This window comes from Centrocercus urophasianus, unplaced genomic scaffold (genome assembly GCF_019232065.1).
Source record: "Centrocercus urophasianus isolate 14NV4802_14NV808 unplaced genomic scaffold, USGS_Curo_1.0 seq_10, whole genome shotgun sequence".
In the NCBI taxonomy this organism is placed as follows: domain Eukaryota; kingdom Metazoa; phylum Chordata; class Aves; order Galliformes; family Phasianidae; genus Centrocercus; species Centrocercus urophasianus.
In genome coordinates this window covers 84,255,732-84,275,817 of record NW_024884142.1, presented here as the reverse complement: position 1 = coordinate 84,275,817, position 20,086 = coordinate 84,255,732, and the positions used below count along the sequence as shown (strand labels likewise).

General features: G+C 37.4%; 2 protein-coding genes across 4 annotated transcripts in view; one reads left to right on the top strand and one right to left on the bottom strand.

Moving 5' to 3' along the window:
• Positions 1–18,826, bottom strand: part of SPATA17 (spermatogenesis associated 17) — an 89,712-nt gene extending 70,886 nt beyond the window's left edge. The window contains exons 1-4 of one of the 2 annotated variants that reach the window (XM_042823181.1): positions 18,759–18,826; positions 13,676–13,765; positions 11,248–11,329; positions 6,037–6,087 (exon numbers count right to left, since the gene is read on the bottom strand). In XM_042823181.1, the coding sequence (XP_042679115.1) occupies positions 6,037–6,087; positions 11,248–11,329; positions 13,676–13,765; positions 18,759–18,826 (291 nt within the window). The remainder of the gene's footprint in view (positions 1–6,036; positions 6,088–11,247; positions 11,330–13,675; positions 13,766–18,758) is intronic. The other variant, XM_042823190.1, reaches the window with a different exon arrangement.
• A 371-nt stretch (positions 18,827–19,197) lies between these two features.
• The window catches only part of GPATCH2 (G-patch domain containing 2), a 121,905-nt gene continuing 121,016 nt past the window's right edge, over positions 19,198–20,086 (top strand). For both annotated transcript variants that reach the window (XR_006168524.1, XM_042816988.1), the window contains exon 1: positions 19,198–19,307. Coding sequence is in view for 1 of the 2 variants with exons in the window: in XM_042816988.1 (XP_042672922.1) it covers positions 19,252–19,307 (56 nt within the window). In the remaining variant the exon portion in view is untranslated. The remainder of the gene's footprint in view (positions 19,308–20,086) is intronic.

The window sequence follows — 20,086 nt, the reverse complement described above, 5'->3', positions numbered from 1 at the left end:
TGTTAAGAAACATCTGCTATTATTAACAATGCTGCTAGTGGCATTGCTTCATGTCAGAATGGTAAAAAGAAGAGGTGCCTTTTTTTGAAATTACAGGATCTTTACACTCTTTTGTGCTCTGGATATGTTATAAACTGAAAGAAAGACTCCCAGTAACTCAGTGAATGAGGATTTCTGAAAATATCATTTACAAACTGTTAGTCTTTCCCATATAAGATGATGCATGTCTGTTTGTTACACATTAATTACAATCTTCTAACAAAACGCTATTCCTTCTGCCTAACAGATGAAGCTTATACCAGAAAAGGAAACCTCTTTATCTGTAGTTAATTCTGACATTGTGGTAAGAACAGAAATTATGTAGTGTCCTTCATGAGAAAGGATTCAGCTTAATGCATTTTAAAATGCATCAGTTTCAAAAAAAAGACAGTTCAGTCTCTCCCCAAGTACTGGCTCTCCCCGAGTATTTAGTTTAACAAAACAGTTTAAACATTCCCTCAATATGTGAAAACACTAATTATGACGTTTCTGAAATGATTACAGGTTTACTGGCTATATATTTTGTGGAAAGAGAAGGGAAACGTTAATTATCACAACCACCATTTGCTAGTCGTATCTATCCCTCTATACTGCATCACATATACTGATGCTGCTGGAAAACATAACTTCTTTTCAGTCATGTTGAGGGCTGTTTTCAGACTTCATTATCTACATTGTAACAGATCAGTGTACTTTGTATCAGTAAATCTCAAAAATAGATTCACAAACTTCCTGTCCTCAGTGTCTGAATTTCTCTTTATTTACATTCTTCCACCCTTGAATTTATCCACCTAAATTATTATTTAGTTTCTTTTTTGTATTGTTTCTCTTGCTTCCAAATGTATTTCAAAATTAATTTCTCAATTTCCATCTTTAGTTCTGCCTTACTTTATTTCTGTTCCAGTTCACACCTCATGATCTTTGCAGCTTTGAAATCTTATGAGACATAAGAGCAGAACAACAAAATCTACTAAATAAATTAAAAAAAAAAAAAAATGAAAGTCTGAGGTCTTGCTATCGAGGAGCAACTTCATGGTTAGAAGCTACCCATCTCAATGAGATGTATTGAAAAAAAAAAAAAAAGATTCAGATTTGCCAAGAGCTCTCCTTTTCCTGTAGGCCTCTGGCCTATAAATGTTATAGGAAATGCAACTCTTCACTGCGTCTACAAAGAACGTTTTTCCTGTTTTCCTTTTGCATCAATTCTTCTCCTTCCAGAACCTCAGAAGCAAGCTACAACTTTTTAAGTGGAGTGAATCCTTTTTTTGCTACTTTGTTATTGCTGCTGTTGACTGCTTTCTTTCCCTAACTTCTATTCCAAAGTTGCATAACGCAGAAGAGGCAGAAAGAGAATCACAAACTGTGCTTGATTTGGGAAAGAAAGCAAGGGGGAAAAAGGCTGCCACTTGCTCACATCACAAATCAGACTCTACTCAGAGTGACTTCAAGTTTGGGCAGAGCTCTTAGGAAACAGGCAGAACTGTCTCTACTCCTTCCAGTTCCTTTGCAGTCGAACTGTGTATCGCTAACTGTGGTAACAAAAGTTACTGTAATTTTGCAACTGCCACCACTTTCTGTGTGAAAATAATAACGTACTGGAACCATCTATATTAAGATTGATTAACAACTGCATAATTTTAAACATTGCCTCTGGTATCATTCTTCAAGTACAAACCTACTGTTTAAGGTAAAAACAGGCATTTAATCTAACCTGATAACACCCAGTGGTACAGTTATTATTATCTCTTTATGTAAGATACAGTAAGTATGACAAGAAAGCTTGCACTAAGTCTGTGAGTGATATGTCACAAAAAAGTAAAATGATTCACTAAAGGTATGAGGAATAATATTTACTTTTAGAGTTAGCATTCCCTTTGTGCACCACCATGCTTTTCCTCTCTTCTTAAATGAGACTCAAAACTAATATAAGAAGCTGGTGTTTTCTTTTACCTATGTGTTGTTTCTTTGTTTTTAATAAATAAATAATAAGAGTTCAATCTCTAGACATTGATAGAAATAAATGTCATGTAATCAGCTGAACACAGGAGCAAGAAAGGTTCACACTAAACATGCTTTCTTTGCACAAAATTGTAGTAAATTTCATAGTCTTTACAACTCCCTTTCTCATGCACAAGTGCATCAGGTTAAAAAGGGATATAGGAAGAGGAAAGCATGAGCATGCCTTCAGAGATGTGGGATTAAGCAAAATCCTTTGCATGTGAATAAGGATCTTAGCTTTGTTTCTCTGTTTGGCTTCAATATTTCTCAACAAGAGTAACTTGGCTCCCATATAGCTGTGTGCTCATTAATGCAGGATTATGGTCCCTTTGAAACTATTTCTGACAGTCTTCACCTTCCAGCTATAAATGCAGAACTGGATATTTGTTGGTTAAAGGATCAAAACCCAAAAAGAGTAAAATTGCATAAACCTATAATTAACTACAACAGGCTCAGTGTACCAATTAAACATCACATTCTAACTTTATTTACACCATTTCCTGTCTAGAATGGCCTCACTGAATGAATCATAGGAAAGAAACATTGCATTATATCACAGATTATTTTATGCTGCATAAGTTGCTCTGAAAATTATGCCTCCTATCTATTGCCATGGAAACTACAACAGTTACAAAAACCACAATAAAACTATTTGATAGAGCAAATTCACAGCTACAAAACACATTTTTTCAACATCATCACTATCATTAACTAAGTGTTTTCACCAGTAATGAACAAGAGCCTGCATGCTGTGCTTGTTAATATCTGCTTGGCCATTTGGTAAGCAGCTTGTGTTTCATATCACTGTCACCACTGCTGGGACTCAGTATCCACCAATTCATTGTGCTCACAGCCACTGCTGTTTGGTCTCCATAAATGTTTGGCAAGCATTGATGAATGTCAATGGATGCCATTTTTTCCACACGGAGTAATTCAATTCCACTTATTTGGCTTCATATGCACTTCCATGTCAGACGCCATTTTGTCAGGCTGCCCCTCGGCTGCCATCTTGCGGCAACAGAACGTAATGAAATACTGGTAGGAAGGCTCAACTGCTACTGCCATACCACCAACATCCACCTCTGCTGTCGTGGGCTAACATAACAAAATTACTTTAGGAGTAGCACTTGTTGATTTCTACTTCACTAATTATATGTGTCAGAAATCAGAAGACTGAAGCTTAATCTCTTTGGAAAAGAGCACTTTACACAGCTATGTTAATGAGGCTCTTGTAATGTGAACATTCTAAATGTATGCTTAATAAATGCTAAATAATGGGCAAGTGTTATTTTGGTAGTAATGTGACATCATAATTTGGTGCCTTTTGTCTTGCACCTGTTTGGTCTGATGAAACACGGGCAGTGTGGGCAACATGTTCCAAACAATGACACCATCATAGCAGCTTTGAAACAGTGGCTCACCTCATCCAGTGCAGATTTTTATGAGCATGGGGTGCAGGCTCTTGTTCATCACTAGCAAATATACAAACCTAATGGTGGTAACTGTTGAAAAATAATTTTGTAGCCAAGAATTTGTGCTATCAAACTGTGTTACTGTGCTATTTGTACCTGTTGTCATTTCCAGGGAAATAAACAAGAGGCATTATTTTCGGAGTGACTTATAATGTATTACAACTATATTTCTTTACAATTCCAAGGTGAATGTTTGAAAATTTCTTGGAAAAAAAGAGGCAAGTGTGTATGCCCTTCAAAGTAATTAGCAAGTTTCAACAGTGATTGGTACAAAACAATTATTGTCATTGATCAGCACTGAACAGATAATTTTAAACAAAGTCATTGTGTGCTCAGCAGATTACAGCTTGTTAACGGGCAAGTTCTAAATGACCTCTTAAGCTAGTCAAATCAATGATGCATATTCCTCATTAAGTAACATCAAAATGTAAGTGGTCTTATAAATAACGTTTATTTTAAGCACTAAAACAAATGGCAAAACCTTGATATATCAAAAGCCATCTGCTCATGAAAATATTTTTTTTTCCCAGGGATTATTTTTGCAGCTGAAAATTTATAGCATCTTAAATCTTTTAGGAGGCAGAATCATGCTGCAAAGTAGTGCTCAAAAGTAAAATTAATTAAAACAAGTTCTTTCTTTTAACTCACAAGGATGAAACTGACAGTTCTGGTTACAAGTAAATGCAATACAGGGAGACAGAGATGTAACTGACTTCAAAACTGTGAGCATGTGTAATAATTCTAATATCAAAATCAAAAATGTCTTTTCGACCAGTGACTGGAAACCAAAATAAATCATTTAATAATATTACGAAGCAAAAGTTAATCATCTAATACAAAAAATATACACAGTTAATGCTATATTTTCAAAACACTAAGGCATTTTAATTGTGAATCCACTCCATTATGTGTGAATGCAAGGCACTGTTGGCTTAGGAAATTCGACTTCTGGCCATACAATTTCCTTGAACAAACTCAACAGGCCTTAGTTGTTGTTGTTCTGTATTTCTGTCAGTTTTTCAATAACCAGATAATGGCAAAAAAACACATTCAGTGTTTCAGAATTGCAGCATTTTAAATCTGCTCTGTAGATATGGTTGCAAAAGATAAAGAGAGGTGAGAACTGGATTCTGATATTTGCAATGAAATAATGGTCTGTTCTCTTGTTTTCTACTGATTTAAATTTCCATTAAAGGAAAGGACGACTGAAAAAATGCTACTTTGAAGATTTATATCACCTAATGATTCAACATTATATTTCCATTACAAATGAATGAGAACACATTCAATTTCAAAAATGAAAGACCAAATGCAAAACACTAGTTGACTAGAATATGTAATTACCTTTGAAATTTGGTCTTCAAGTGCCTTCCAAAAGTACATAGCTAACTTTTGAGAGAGGACTTACACCATATTTTTTCCCACTTATTTTAACTGCATGAATACATAGCATTTACTCTCTATAGAATAATTGCAAGCCAGCTAACTAAAGAATAAACTAAAGCAAATTAGTGCATTTTTGAACAATTAGATTGCTGTAAAACATCTTTAGCTCTCTAAAATACACTAAATGAAAGATTCTTGTGCTTTTGGGAGAAACACCACCAACTCAAAAACCTAATGGGAATCTAATGACACAGCTTTTGATTCTGACTTATCTGGGAGACAAGAAAGGCCACAGTTCTGGGAGTCTTTCTACTTCATAAGAATCTCCCTGGCTTACTCTCCAAACCCATCATATCCCTTCGTTTGGTAGAATCCAAAATGTAATATGCCTTGCCTGGTCTTGCCTAGGCCTTTAAAGTAAAGCACATTTTGTTGTTTTTTCCCCCAGTATAAAAGAAGTAAAGGAGGCAAAAAGATTTCATCTCAAGGATTATCTCATGTCCTTACTCCTTACCTTGTTTGCTTTATTTGTTCAAATACAGTTCCAGAGTCCAGGAAAAAAAAAATGCTAATTTTTGTTTAATATATTTTGCAGCTTTCCCATGTCAACTGTATATTTATTAAACTTCAAGGACTGTTTACTCACTTCTTCATCAATCACAAATCACTCAAAATATCATCAATGAGATCAGAGCAGCTCTAACCTATGCCTGGCAGTGAACTCATCCAGTACAAAGTAACTCTTCTGACATTCAATGCATCATTTGTAGAATAGTAATGAAAGAATAAGCACAGCTACTTTAATGAACATTAAACTTCTATTGTTTGTCAGAATTTCAAGTAAATGTCTACATTTGTAAGAATACTCCCAAACAAAGTGTTTGTTTTATCATCATATATGGTAAGGTACAATGAACATTTAATGGGGCAAGGCACACACAAATATCTTCAATTCAGCTACAGTTTTCAAATATAACTCAGGCTACTGAGAGTAACTTTAATTTTTAACTACGTACTATTTCCCACTGTTGCCATCAGCATATCAATCAAGTGTATATTATTCTGGTTTGCTCATTTTATTAAAAGCAAATTCGGAGCACAATTGACTTTTCATTTGTTTAACAAGTGAAGAAATATTTACCCTGACAGCCATTTCATTGTAGAAATTCATCTTCATAATAAAATATGCTGTCTGTGAATCAAGGAAAAAAAAGATGGCATATATTTCAGTTAACACAAAGACAGTGCTCCTATTTTTACATATAAAAGATAAGAATCTTTATACATAATACATAATAAGAGTCCTAGGCTTAGAGAGAATAAAATCAAACTTTGTATTGAAGAGATAGGCTTCCTAATACATAATGCAGGCTTAACCAGAAAAATCTATGGTAGTCAAACTAGGAGCTAATGGAGATATATGATCATAAAATGCTCTCCGCTGAGTTTGATAATCAATGGTGCTCTACTGAGAGTAGAATAACAAAGCAGAAATATTCACAAGTGCTGGTGACACATAGTATTGTATGATTTATTCACTGGGGTTCTTTTAGCCAAAACTCACAGAAACATAAAAGGAATTCATATTTCAAGACGTCTGGTTTAATGAAAAATTCAAAGAAATGCTGTCTTCAGTCGAAATCGTTCAAGGATACGGATGCAGTGATGGAGCAAAATTGTACCTTCCAACCATCTGTACTAAATGTTATGTACTTAGCTGTCTCCCGAGTAATCCTTGGGAATTTTGTTTCATTTAATATTCATTTTAACATCATAAAATCATAAATACAATGATACCATGTTACAGTGAATCCCCTGATATAGAAAACATTTCCTGAAGTCCTGGTTTCCTTCCAATAAAGTAGAATTCCTTTCATAGTGAACGAATCCCCTATTATACTAAGCAATCACTTGGCAGCATAGGTTATTTTAATGGATACATCACTTTAAACTAAGCTTTCACATCTGTTCCGCCCTCTAATTACAAATGCAAAATGAACATAATTCACAATTGTATCATAAAAAGTAAAATATAAGTACTTTGAATGCAAGAGTATGTCCTTTATTTAGCACAACATGCAGCTTTTATGTTTTTCTCATGTTTTAGACACAAATCAAAGGCAAAAGTGCTTTCCCCTGATATTGTGATTTTCTCCCCCATGGCAAACAGGAATTCACTATAAAAGGGTTTCACCGTAATTAGTGTTATTTGAATTGCCTAGTCTGATCCAAAGCAAATTGTCTGTGGAGAGCAGCAGGACTGGATTATTTATCAACAGTCTGGGCAATTAAGAAACAGTTGGCTGCAATATGTTATTTACAAATGAACACAATGATGCTACTTCATTTTAAATTCTCTTTCTTCATTACATTAAGCAAGGCATAATTCCTGCAGTTTAATTAAGGTGCATTTTAAATGCTCGCTTTAATACCATACCAATCTACTAGTAATAGATACAGGAGTAAATATATTTCCTAAATGAAAGAAAAATGCAAAACTGCTAAATCTCAAAAAAAACGTTTCCCTTATATATGTATAAGCATATACACAAGTACGTTGATGTATATTTTATATATATGAGGGATTCACAGTTCCAAATGTATGAATTAGAACAAATAGCAGGCCTTATCTTCACTTTTCTCTATGTAACTACTTTCTATGTGCTGCTAACTGTAGATATCTAAGCATGTTCTTAAACTCTTCAATTAAATTGGTATAAGTTTGCTTTTCAGCTCATCTTTTCTTTCTTTGGAAGATATAAGAGTTGCAGTACCACCAAATAGCTTAAATATGATAAAGGGTTTCTCTCCATCAGTGATTAAATTAACCAATCTCACACTTTTTTGTTTTCCTCACACTTGAAGGCCTTGAGCGCTTTGGTTTGAATGATTCCAATTCACTGCAGAACCTAACTTATCATCAGTGTGCTCTTTATGTCACTGGTAGTGACTTTCCCTTTCCCCCTGAACTTAGAGAAGTACTGAAGAGCTTTGCAAAAGCACCTCCCTATGACAGTCTACTTACAGTCATCTAGACTGCAAATACACACCTCACACAGACATGACAAATCTGTACCTTACGCTACCACTACTCAACAAAATCACTCATAACAGGATGGGAATTACACATTCCTGCTTTTACTCAGCTCTGCTCTAAATCACAAGTTAGTCAAATGGAGAAGTGCTCATATCACTTCGTTTCACAGTTTGCTTCTCTTGTGAATTCTGATCTGATCTTGATTAGAATACGACACAGTAAACTCTGCTTTTACAAGTGACAGATGTGTTCATCCCTTTTCACAAAAACATAAGCATTATTTCGTGCTTCAATTCAAGTCTGTATTTACATTGTTTCTAGTAAACAAAATATTATCTTTGAATCCAAGGTCCTCTCTTATCCAGAAGACACCTGCTTATGTCTACTTTTCTCATGCTTAAGTGCAATTTCCTGCATTTCTGTTTGTGATCACTGCCTCTCATCACATCATTGGACACCAATTCCAAGGCTACATTTTCATGCTGACTCTCTGAGAAAAACTATCTCACTATCCCATCCACATGAACCACCACCACCACTTCCACTACGTAGTCTTTGTATCTATCTTGAGGTTTATGAACAGATCTCCCTAATAGTTTACTGTAAAGGCTACGATTCCAAAATTGAATCCTTTTGTGTGTAAACTGCTGTGCTACGCTTAATCTTTCTCCTTTTTTACTATTTAAAAACACGCTGATCACTTACAAATATTTTCTGATTAGTGATCAGTGTTTTCATTGCATTTATACAGATAATGTGAAGTGACAATTTCAAAGAACCAGAATTGTGGTTGCAAACAGATATAGAGAAGGAAAAATCATTTGGTCTGAGTCAATATACTTTTTTAATAGAAGAAGTAAGCGTTTGACTAATTCCTGTTGATGTGGGAATTCAAAACTGGCTACTGAGTTGAAGCTAAACTATTTAAGATGGTTTCAAACTATGTACCATAAAAAACTTTTTACATATACATATTCTTCCAAAGGGAGCTGAAAACAAGCCCATCATGCATACCAACTTCATTTAATAACGAAATGTTAGAATTCCGTTTGCCTCAATAGGCGATTCCTTGTCTTTGGGAAGTACCATAAAATGGAGCACAGAGATACAGACTGATTCTTGTTTTGGTGTTAGCCTGGTTTGAAAACTCATCCTTTCCTGCAGGTACTTAAAGACTTTCAAAACCTAGTACTACCAATCTAACAAAGGCATTAAGAAACTTCTAGTAGCTCAGTTCTTAATCTAAACTTTTTAAGAAAGAAACATTTTTACCAAAGCTGCTATAATTAGAATATAGAAAGCTCCATAGCTTTGGTCACATAAACTAAAATAAACATAAATAGATTTTTTTTTTATTAAGTTAATGAATGTTAAAAATCAACAGAAGAGGCACTAGAGGAATAACAAATGAAATACTAGTAGTGATGCACATATGGACAGCCAATCTGATGAGCCTCAGCCTTTGTTATTTTCCGCATCAGTACCACTCACATTTCACAATTTTGAATATAATCATTAAAATGATTTACTATCTATGAATCATGGGTATTTTGTGCATATGGTTTGCCTTGTTTGCTGGCAGCAGATACCAATACAGTCATTATCAGCAGAGAAATTTTGAAGTGACCAAATTTTTTTGTGTTTAAGAAACAATCATGTCAAACATATTACCACACATTTCATTATCGTGAGTCATTACAACTACTGTTAGCAAGAGTTCAGAGTGAACATCAAGTGATCTTTTAACTGAAAAATTGCATTTAACTGCTGATAAGATTTTTGTTTCATTTTAAAATTTTCCAAATTCACCCAGTCACTGAGTGTGCAAAAATAAGGGTGAATACAGGGAATGAACTTGAACTTTGTGTCTAAATACAGTTTGAGAACAGACTATATAGAATATAGCAGACTAAAGGGACAAAATTATCTGCTACTTGTGTAGTTTACAGGTTGGCTTCCAATCAGGCTGGGCTATTCAGTCCTCTCCAAAAAGTCAGGAAGTACAAATTGAGGCATTTGGGGGAAATTATGGTTTTCTATGCTGATTGCTCTATATCACTCGCTGCCGTGATTCTGTTTCTCTAAACTTCTGGCTAATATTGGACAAATGCCAGAAAGTGGATGGATTTGTTGTATAATTTTGAATATGTTTTAAATGGGTGTGCTTAAGGCTTTGTCATAGATTACAGCACAGAAACCAAACTTCCCTAAATTCAAGGACAACATTCAATGAAGTTTTTTTTTAATTATTATTATTTTTTAATTTAATTTAAAGCAGAATCCAGTCCAACTACACAGCTATCTAGCTTTAAATTAATTAAATTAGCCTTTACTTAATTAAATTAACAATAATAGAAGTGTTTCGGAAGATGGACTGAATCACAGCCTGGAAGGATGATATAATTAAGTTAAGCCAGGTAAGCTGGCTTAAATTTTACCAGAAGAGGTAAAATTTTAATTAAATGACTGATAATTGTAGGGGAGGAATAGAGAAGTTCTAGGCATACAAGTCTGCAAGCATAAAAACATAGCTTAGTAGGAGGCATGGACATTAGCCTTTAAGATATGAGTTATAATGCCTCAGCTTTTTCCTTCTGCTTTACTTGTCAGTTTTGACTAAATACAACTATTAAAAATATCCATCAATAGTAAATGACTAACAAGCCAAAATTACTGTAAAATGTTCACACAAATTGACAAATTACAGAAGTTAACTACACATTAAAAACTTTACTATTTTAAGTTAAAGATAAATTAGCTCCTTCTTAATCTCCTAAACCTGCTAAAAAGGTTTCAGCTCGTATGCTGTCATATATTTTTGCCATCTTCCGCTCTTTCAAGGGAATTAGATTGACTGTGATCCGCTGTGTGCCTTAAGGCAAAACCTCAAATACTTCAAGGTTCATTAAGTAAGAAATTTAAGCCACTAAAATATAGAACAGTGCTATGTAGAGATATGAGTTTATATTATTTTCAGTATTAGAGTTTCTACCAGCAAGAACAAACAAACAAAAAATCATCTTGAAACACTCCAGTCCTGCCATTAGCATCATGCAGGCAGGCTTCTACATGAGCAGATCTCATTGCTAGATTGGGAATTGATACTCCAGAGCTGCAAACACTTTAGAACTAACTTGACTACCATGAACAGGCTTACAAAAATGTACGGTGTTTTTCATTATAGTAACTGTTAAGTACATAACTGCGTGCATCTAGAATCAAAGTTTCAGCTCCTAAATTTCAAGGCAAGGAAATGAATTACTCTGTACTTTTTCCATAAATATGCAAACAATTTTTATAAACCCGGTTTTCTACCTTAATCATTTTTCTGAAGTATCTTCTGCTTTGATAACCTCTCCACCATTTCTGTATAGAAATCGCCATTTTGGTCAGATATCTAAAATTGAACATATTTAACAATATGTTATTTTGAAAGATTACAACTGCAAATGCATTAATTCCTAATATTAAAAATAATGCATAGTGCTTTACCTATACATACTTCAAACTGAAGGCCACTGCAGACCTACTTCATATATGTTTGTGCATGAATGCAGGCAGACATATATATATGTGCACGCACATGCTTTACACACTTTTCAACTTACATACATTCACACACATTCACTTTACTTTTGGAAAAAATCTGTTACTGCAACCTTCCATATGTATAAACACACATACTACTTCCATTATCATTACAAAAGATTTATGAACTGGTTGTAAGAATGTAATTTGCAAGACAGCTGGTTCCGTGAGCTTTTTTAACCAACATATCCAACCACTTCAGAACCTGTACTGGGGACCTTTTGTACTACTTACCTATGAACATCTAACACAGAAACCACTCAGTACAGCTACAGTCACTTATTGGAGGTAGACCTTCCCAGTACATGATTCAAAGCATGGGGGTAATTCAGGAGGGTTAATCAAAACGCTCACAACTGAATATATTGAAATTGTGCTCCTAAGTCCATCCATCTTCAGAAAGAGGGCATTCACTGAGCAGGATCACTCTGTACACAGAGGCAGAGTAAATCCTCTTCTCCACTTACTGATTTACTTTTACTTACATGCTCATAACAATTACACTGCTTTTTCTTATGTTACAAAAGCCGTATGTGCCATTAGGTAGTACAGATGTGTGTTTAGAAGAGCATTTTCCTATAGAATACATCAGTAGAGACACTTGAGTTTTCACTTTCTTCTGCACCATGCTGTTGCCGCTCATCTTAGAAAGAGAGGGGCACCAACTACTCTTGTCTGTCTTTGGAGGGGCTTTTGACACGGATGGTACAGCTGATATTCTGTGAAGGGCCAAAATACCTTGTTTCCCTGCTAAATACATGCATATGATGGCTGCATCCTGTGACAACACACATGACAATGGACAACAGATTACTAATAGTTTGTTGTTTTTTTTTTAAATAAGTGCAAATAATGGCTGTTCTTGGGAAAAATACTGGTCTTTAAGTGATTAATGCTATTCAGCCTAACAGTAATTTAGGATTGACATAATATGTCTGGGTGATACATAATAATTTGTGATAAGTAAGGGGCCAAACTGAAATATCTAATAAACCCTACCCCTCACAGTCTTAAGCTTTATAAGGATAGTGAAATTCAAGTAAATGAGTTGGACCAATTGGGCTTACATCCATGAAAAATGGAGGAGTCTCCTGGGAGAGGAATCAACAACACTTCCAAAAAACTTATCTAAATGTCATATATGGCATTTTACAGACCAAAGTAATTGTTTATGATTTCTGTTTTACAAATGGAGAAAAATATGTAATGAAACAATTCAAAAAATGACTTGGCCAAATTGAGCAGTGGAATTTAATTTTCTACAATATGAATTCAGTCACCAAATGCTCACTAGGCAATTTTTTTAAGGTCCATAGTAACTGAGAGATGAAAAGTCACTGCAAAAAGCATATCTGAGGAACATCCTCATCTCCCCAGTCACACCAAGATCTCATAATTAGTACTTTCTATCTATTAGGACCTATTAGTATAGTGTTGGTGGGACTGCTAATTCTATTCTAAAAGTTTGATTATTAATTGGTATCAAAACAAATTGAAGTTAGTCACAGATAACGGGAAAGACTGGCAAATGCGTCCTGATGTGTAGTCATCACAAATGGGTCTCTGTAGCATGTGTATCCAAAACAATTATTACAACCTTTTCAATATGTGAGGTTGAGAAGTGAGTACTACTTGCAGTGGTGGGGCAGGTGACAGAAATAGGACCCAAGGCAATGGCATGGAGACATGTCCAGGCAGGGCCAGGTTGGGGATTAATTAGGAAACGGTTCTTCACCAGAAGGTGATGGGCATGGATCAGGCTGCCCAGTGGTCATGGCCCCGAGCTTCCAGAGATCGAGGATCATTTGGACAGTGCCCTCAGACACAGGGTTAGAATTTCAGGCGGTGCTATGTGGAACCAGGAGTTGGACTTGATGATCCTCGTGAATCCCTTCCAACTTGGAGCATTCTATGATTCTATTTCTGAAGATGGACTGTTTCTGTGCTACTTATTAGCTGCATATGAGAATCTTGACATTTTAATCAGATTTGTTCTGAAAATCAAAAACTTTTTAGAGTAGAACATGTTTTATTCATTTGATAGATTTTTTACTTTTAAAAACATTCTCATTTTATTAAAATCAGAAATACCATGAGAAATTTTAGAAAGAAATTCAGAAATGAAACACAGATTAAAATATGTCTAGCACACTACCTCAGATAGGCTCGGACTCTGCATCCTCGAAACCAGCTCTGAATTTTGACAGCAGCTTTGTACACTGTTTTTCTGTCTTCATCCACAGATCTGATAATATAAGAAGGAGTAGTTAGTTATAGTAATCATAGAAAATATAAGAAGTAATAATACTTGTTAACATAACAATTCACTACCAAAACAGAAAATTCTTTCTAATTATTCCTTACTGTAGCTTGTGATCTTTTTCACTGGATTTTTGCATCCACAACTACAATTATATTTCCACATGCTTCAATACTACTGCAGAAAAAAATTATTTAGTTTAGCTGTATAACATCAAGATAACAGAGTTAAGTCTCTGGAAGAGAATTAGTGACTCAGTGATAGGCTGTACCCAATTTTAAAGATTTTAAAATCAGTACAGAAAGAAGACTAAATAAAATCGACAGATAAAAAAAAAAAAGAACTTTATTAGGATTGGAATATAATGGAAAAACAGAAGAAACTGTGTTAGATCAATGCATGAATGAGCCCAAATTATGCTACAACTTAGTACAGAATTAAAATGATTTTAAAAGGATGTAAAAACTAAACATCACTGTATGCTACTGCAACCTTAAAGCACTAGAACATCTAGATGACATAAGATTTGCAAGAGTGCAAGCCTTATTCTCATACAGTACTGAATACCCATGTTATATTATGGGCCTTCTCAGCTGTAGCTGAAAAATACAGATAATTCTTTATTAATAATTAGGCCTAAATTATTACAAAGCCCCCACAGCTGTGTATGCAATTGGGTAGCTACAGAGATATTAAATAAATTAACTACAGTCAATGTCATCATTGTAAATACTGAGCGTTTATTAAGGATAAAAATTTTATTAAGGAGATCTAATTTTAATACATTTTTTTATGAACAATACTAGAAGTTTTATTTGTATATTGCCTGAACAATGATAGAATCCATGGTGACAGATATCTTGTCACAGACTTTTTTAATGAATATGAGCTTATATTACAGTACAAATGCAGAAGATTTAGACCTTTTAGCTGCTATCTTAGGAAGGAATTAAAAAAAGAGAAATACTGAAAAGAGGAATAAATGACTAAGAAAAGGTGAGAGATTAATATAAGAGAAAAATATTCATAGGAAAGAAATTAGATGCAGAAATTTCCAAATTTTGGAAGGCTTGTAATATCAGGATAAAAATTTGAATGTAGCCTAATAGGAAAAGGAAGCCAGGAGTTAGAAACAAATCGTGTAAGTAATTTGGACAGATTCCAAAGAGATGATCATGGGGATCTTTTTACACAGAATTATAGTACTCAATGCAACAACTTATTGAGTCTTGACAGGACTTTGCACAATGGGAATTCAAAGATGTGGATTTTGGAGATAATGTAAAAATGAAATTGGTGTGTGCTGCAGGCCAGAAAGGAGGGAGCAAAAGGAAACAAAGTAGAAAACATGCTGGGACTGCAGCATTGACTAGTGTAGATGCTAAAGGAACTGATGATGAAGTGAGGATATAGAGAAAGAATTTAAGTTACTTGAGAAGAAAGGTGATCTACAGAGATACTGGTCAGGCAGATGAAGATGCAAGGTAGACTTGGGTGGAGAACTGATGACCTTGAAGTGATCTTCAAGAACTATTACCTGTCGAAGACTTACGTTAAATTAGGTAGTGCAAGCGAAAAGCATGTGCAGAAATGGGGCAAGAAACACAAGCAAAAGGGCCTCATCATAAAGTTACTAAGTAAACCCAAGAGATAGTCCCTGCTTGTCTTCTTCCCGTGACTTGCTCTATTAGGAGAATAGTGATTGTGACAAAGCAAAAAGGCACATAAGGAAACTTAGGAATCTAAAAGAGACTAAAGATGAGAGTTTTCAGAGAGCTTATTACAAGTTCCAGTGCTGAAAGGCTGAATCATTTTTATTTAAGCAGGTCCAGAACAGAGTTTTTCTTGCAGTTCAGTTTCCACTTTCAACTGGCCTTGTCAGCAAATAAGTGGTTTGGAGCATAAGTTGTGCAATATTATATCTACCGTCCTGATCAGACTGCACAGTTGCAAGACATTCAACTAGCCTTGAAGAGTCAAAAATACTTTTCAAATACATTTTTTTTTTTTTTTTTTTTTTTTTAAAGATATATTAATGGTCAAAATCTGACATAGATATTACAGGACATAAAGTAAGTTGTTGACAAAATAAATGTGCTCACAGATCTTGTATATTCTAATGTTTATCGTGACAAAGTGCAGGCCTAATGCCTCTGTGCATTGTGTTATAATTGGACAAGACCTTCCCTAGGAAGGTACTTTCCCTAAGAAGACAGACAGTTTAGGAGACCCCATACTCTGACATAAAATGAAGTTCTGCATAAAGAATGACAGGAACATGATTAAGATCAGAAGAACAGCCAGGTTAAATCGATTGCTGGTCTAACCACAATCAACAGGTGGGACATTACAGCCATCGGCCTGCCCTGATCTTTAATGGAACAGCTGTAGAGTCCTCAAACAGGAAATGCATTCTGAAAGACAAAGTTTTCCTAATTTGGGATTTACTTTCAGGCACTTCAATTACTGCACTTTGCCTGCAGCAGCAATTTCTAGCAAGAATACTTAGTTTTCACTAGGCTCCCATTAAGTCGAGTTGCTCTGGAGTTTCTACATGTTCTACAAAGTTCTGCTTTTAGGTTTTGACAGATAAGTAAAGAAAGACATGTACATTTATTTGGTTTTGTTTTTGTTTTTTTAATCTGTTTGGTACATGTAGACCTAAACCATTCAAGCTTTACTCCTGGAGGTACTTGGAAACAGCATAGTTAATACAAAAAAAAACCCAAAAACCAAAAAAAAGGGGGGGGGGGGGGGGGGGGAGGGAAAAAAACAACAAAAAAAAACAAACACCCAAAAAATAACAAAACCAAGTACTTTGCAATCTCTACTCTTCTTCACTTTCTGATGCTTCAGAGAAAGTTAAGTCTTTGGGAAACCTGATATTTCATGGCAGAATACTTCACAACTGACTTCAAAAAGTGCTTTTTAAAAATACCACTGATTTCTGTATGAATACCACTTAACCATGTGGCTAATGAACGAACACACAGATTACCCACACTGGTACTCAGAGCTTCCCAGATTTGGCAATTTTAACAGATCCATTACTCTAAGTAGAATAGTTCTGCAGCAGAAATGAAAGCTGTTGTCTCACTTCGAACAAAATACTTCAGACTACTGCAAAACTGACACACTTCAATGCCCACAGTTTACTTGTTAAATTTAAAAGTTAAGCAAAAGATCTTCACATTTATGTAGCATTCACATCTTTATGTCCTTCATTCATTGTGCTCAGCTGAACAACCATTTTCAACTGTGTTTATGTATAATGAAGCAAAATGCTGAGAGGAACATTTAAAAATATGTCATAAATAATTTCATCATCATTTTTATTCCGAAAATGCAGAGTATGTCCAATGATTTAATGGGGCTGTGCTGTCTATAGAGGAATGCACCTCTGAGAGTACTTTGTCTCATCATTGCCTAAACATTACAAGGGGTTTTACAATTTCTGCCACTTCACAAAAGCAATGAATATGGAACTGGACTATTAACACTTTAAACAGACATGAAATCAGATGCAGCATTTTAGGGACATGGTTTAGTGGGCATGGTGGTGATGGGTTGGCAGTTTGACTAGGCGATCTTAGCGATCTTTACCAAACTTAATGATTCTGTGATTCTATCAAAATCTCTAAACAAATTCTTCTGATTTCTTTCCAGGTTTTACTGACAGCCTTGTTGAAGAAGTTCAAGATTTGCACACTAAAGAACAGAGATCAGATCACTGGTCAACCCTTTAGCTCAGCAGGAGTGTTTGAAGCCTCTCATTTAAATTCTCAGATGAAAATGTCTGAGTTTTAGGAAGCTGATGGATTATAGCCCATTCTTAAAAGCTTATTTTCAAGAAGATGTGCCAAAAACAAACACCAAAAACAAACAAACAAAAACCACCAGACATCAAGCATGCTGCCCGCTAATGGATTTCCATGTCTGGCTCAGCCTACTCCTTCTAACCTGAAATGTATGAAATCCAAGAGAAGTCTGGAGATGCTCAAGGCCAGGTCCTGGGATGAGGTCCTGGGCAGCCTGATTTAGTGGTTGGCAACTATGCCCACGGTAGGGGGACTGGACCTTGGTCTGTAAGATCCCTTCCAACCCAAACCATTCTGATTCCATGATAAGAGAAGGTCATATAGCCAACTGCTGTACTGCTGCAACACTATGAACTGGGGTTCAGCAAAAGAACAAGTAACAGAACACTTCATATATTAACTTCAACTCTTAACTTTTAGTAATGTTACAGCTGTGTTATTGATGCTATTGGTGCTGTAATTCATTTCTGAAAGAAAAGCTGCATTAAATAGTGAAGAAAAACAACTATCCTAAATATGTTTTAGTGTTAACCATGCACTAATAAGTACAGTGCATTTGGCTTTACAGTACAAATTCACAGAAGTAATAAAGTAGGTTTTAAATAAAATAGGTCTTAAAACACCTCATTTCCTAAAACATTTCCTAAAATGTGATATGTCACAAGTTGTCTGCTGCCTTTGCTGTCATAAAACCCCTTAGAATCCCTGCACCAAGGAAATGGCAACAGGTGGCCTGGGCAGACGGTGCTGCCCAGAACAGGTGTCTCTCTCCTTTGATGGAGAAACATAAAACTTGTCATGGGTGCTGCAGAAGACCGACGTCCAGAACCAAAAGAACCAGGGCCAAAGTCAAACTCCATGATCTGACATAGCAACAAGGCAAAGTTTCAAACACTTAAGCATCTGTGGATCTTAAGCATCAGCTCTCTCAACGACTTTCAGACGCTTAAAGTGAGTAAATAAATAGATAGGTAAACAAATAACCGGACCCTTCAGGGAACCTGCTGCTCTCTTCCTTCGGACCGGCCGGCAGCACTGAGGGGGACGGTAACGCCCGCCACTTTGGGCAGGAACAGCCGCCATCTCACAGCCGGGGCTGGCAACGGTACAGGCGGCCCCAACCCAGCGCCAGGATGCGCGTCCCATCCCGCTGGTGTTACCTGTTCTTGAGGAAATACTCCTCCCGCAGCCGCGAGAGCCTCGCCTCCAGCCGAACCAGCGCGGCCATGCTCCCCCCGCCCTTCCGACGCCACAGCCGCCATGGCAACGGGGCCGCACCACTCTGCAAGCCCGCGGGGAGGAGCGGCGTATCCCGCGGCGCTGCTGGCCAGGAGCGGAGGACGCGAGGACGGCGGGAGCGCCGCGGCGCGGGAGCCGTGAGGGACCGTAAGCACGGCGCGGGCTGCGGGAGGGCGCGTGCGGCGGTGCGGACGGAGAGGGGGAGAGACGAGATGGTCGCGGCCGCCTTCCTGCCGCAGCCGCGGCCGCTTCCGGGCTCTCATCATGGGGGACTGAGGAGCAGCGCCGGTCGCCCGCGTCCTCCCCGTCCGGCCCTCGCCGCCAGCCCCCAACCCCGTGGCGGCTCCCCTCGGCTCAGTCTCTGCGAAGCGGCGCCAGCCTCCCTGGGGAGCGGCCGGGGCAGGCGCCGGGTTCATGTTCCGGGTCGCCGAGCCCAACCCGACCCGAGCTCCGGCAGCGAGGAAGAGCTGGTGAGGCCGGGCCGCGGGCGGCGGGGTCGCCGCTTGGGTGGGAGGGGAAGCGCCGAGGGAGAGCCGTCGGGTATGCCGGGTATTGCGCTCAGCGCCGGGTCTGGGGTGCCCCGGGCTCGGCCTATGTCCAGCCTCAGCGGGGATTTGTTTTTCACCATGGCACGCCTGCCGAACGCCTCACCTCTCAGTGTAGGCTGCCGAGACGTCTCGTCCATCGAGGTGCGGATGCTCTTCTGGGGCCGTCTTGATTCAAACCGAGAATCAACAAGTGTGGCTTTGGCCAGTGGCCAACCACAGCAGGTGAAGCTACGGTGTGGTTCACGGGTTGTTTGTTTCCAGATGCTAGGGCAGCACAGAGCAACAAAAAGCAACAAAGCTGTGAAGGGTTTAGAGCACAAATCTTTTGGGGAGTGACTGAAGAAACTGCAATTGTTCAGTCTGGGGAAGACTTTGCTATCTACAACTGCCTGAAAGGAGGTTGTGGTGAGGTGCGGGTTGGCCTTTCCTGCTGGGTAGCAGCTACTGGATGAGAGGGAACAGCCTCAGGTTGCACCAGGGGAGGATCAGGTTGAATATTAGGAAATATTTCTTCTCAAAAAAGAGTAATAAAGCACTGACGCAGCTGCCCAGGAGGTGGTGGAGTCACCGTCCCTGGAGGTGCTGAAGAAATGTGTGGATTTAGCACTGAGGGACATGGTTAGTGGGCATGGTCGGGGTAGTTGGAGTAGGTGACCTTAGTGATCTTTCCAGCTTAATGATTCTCTGAATCTTTATTAGCG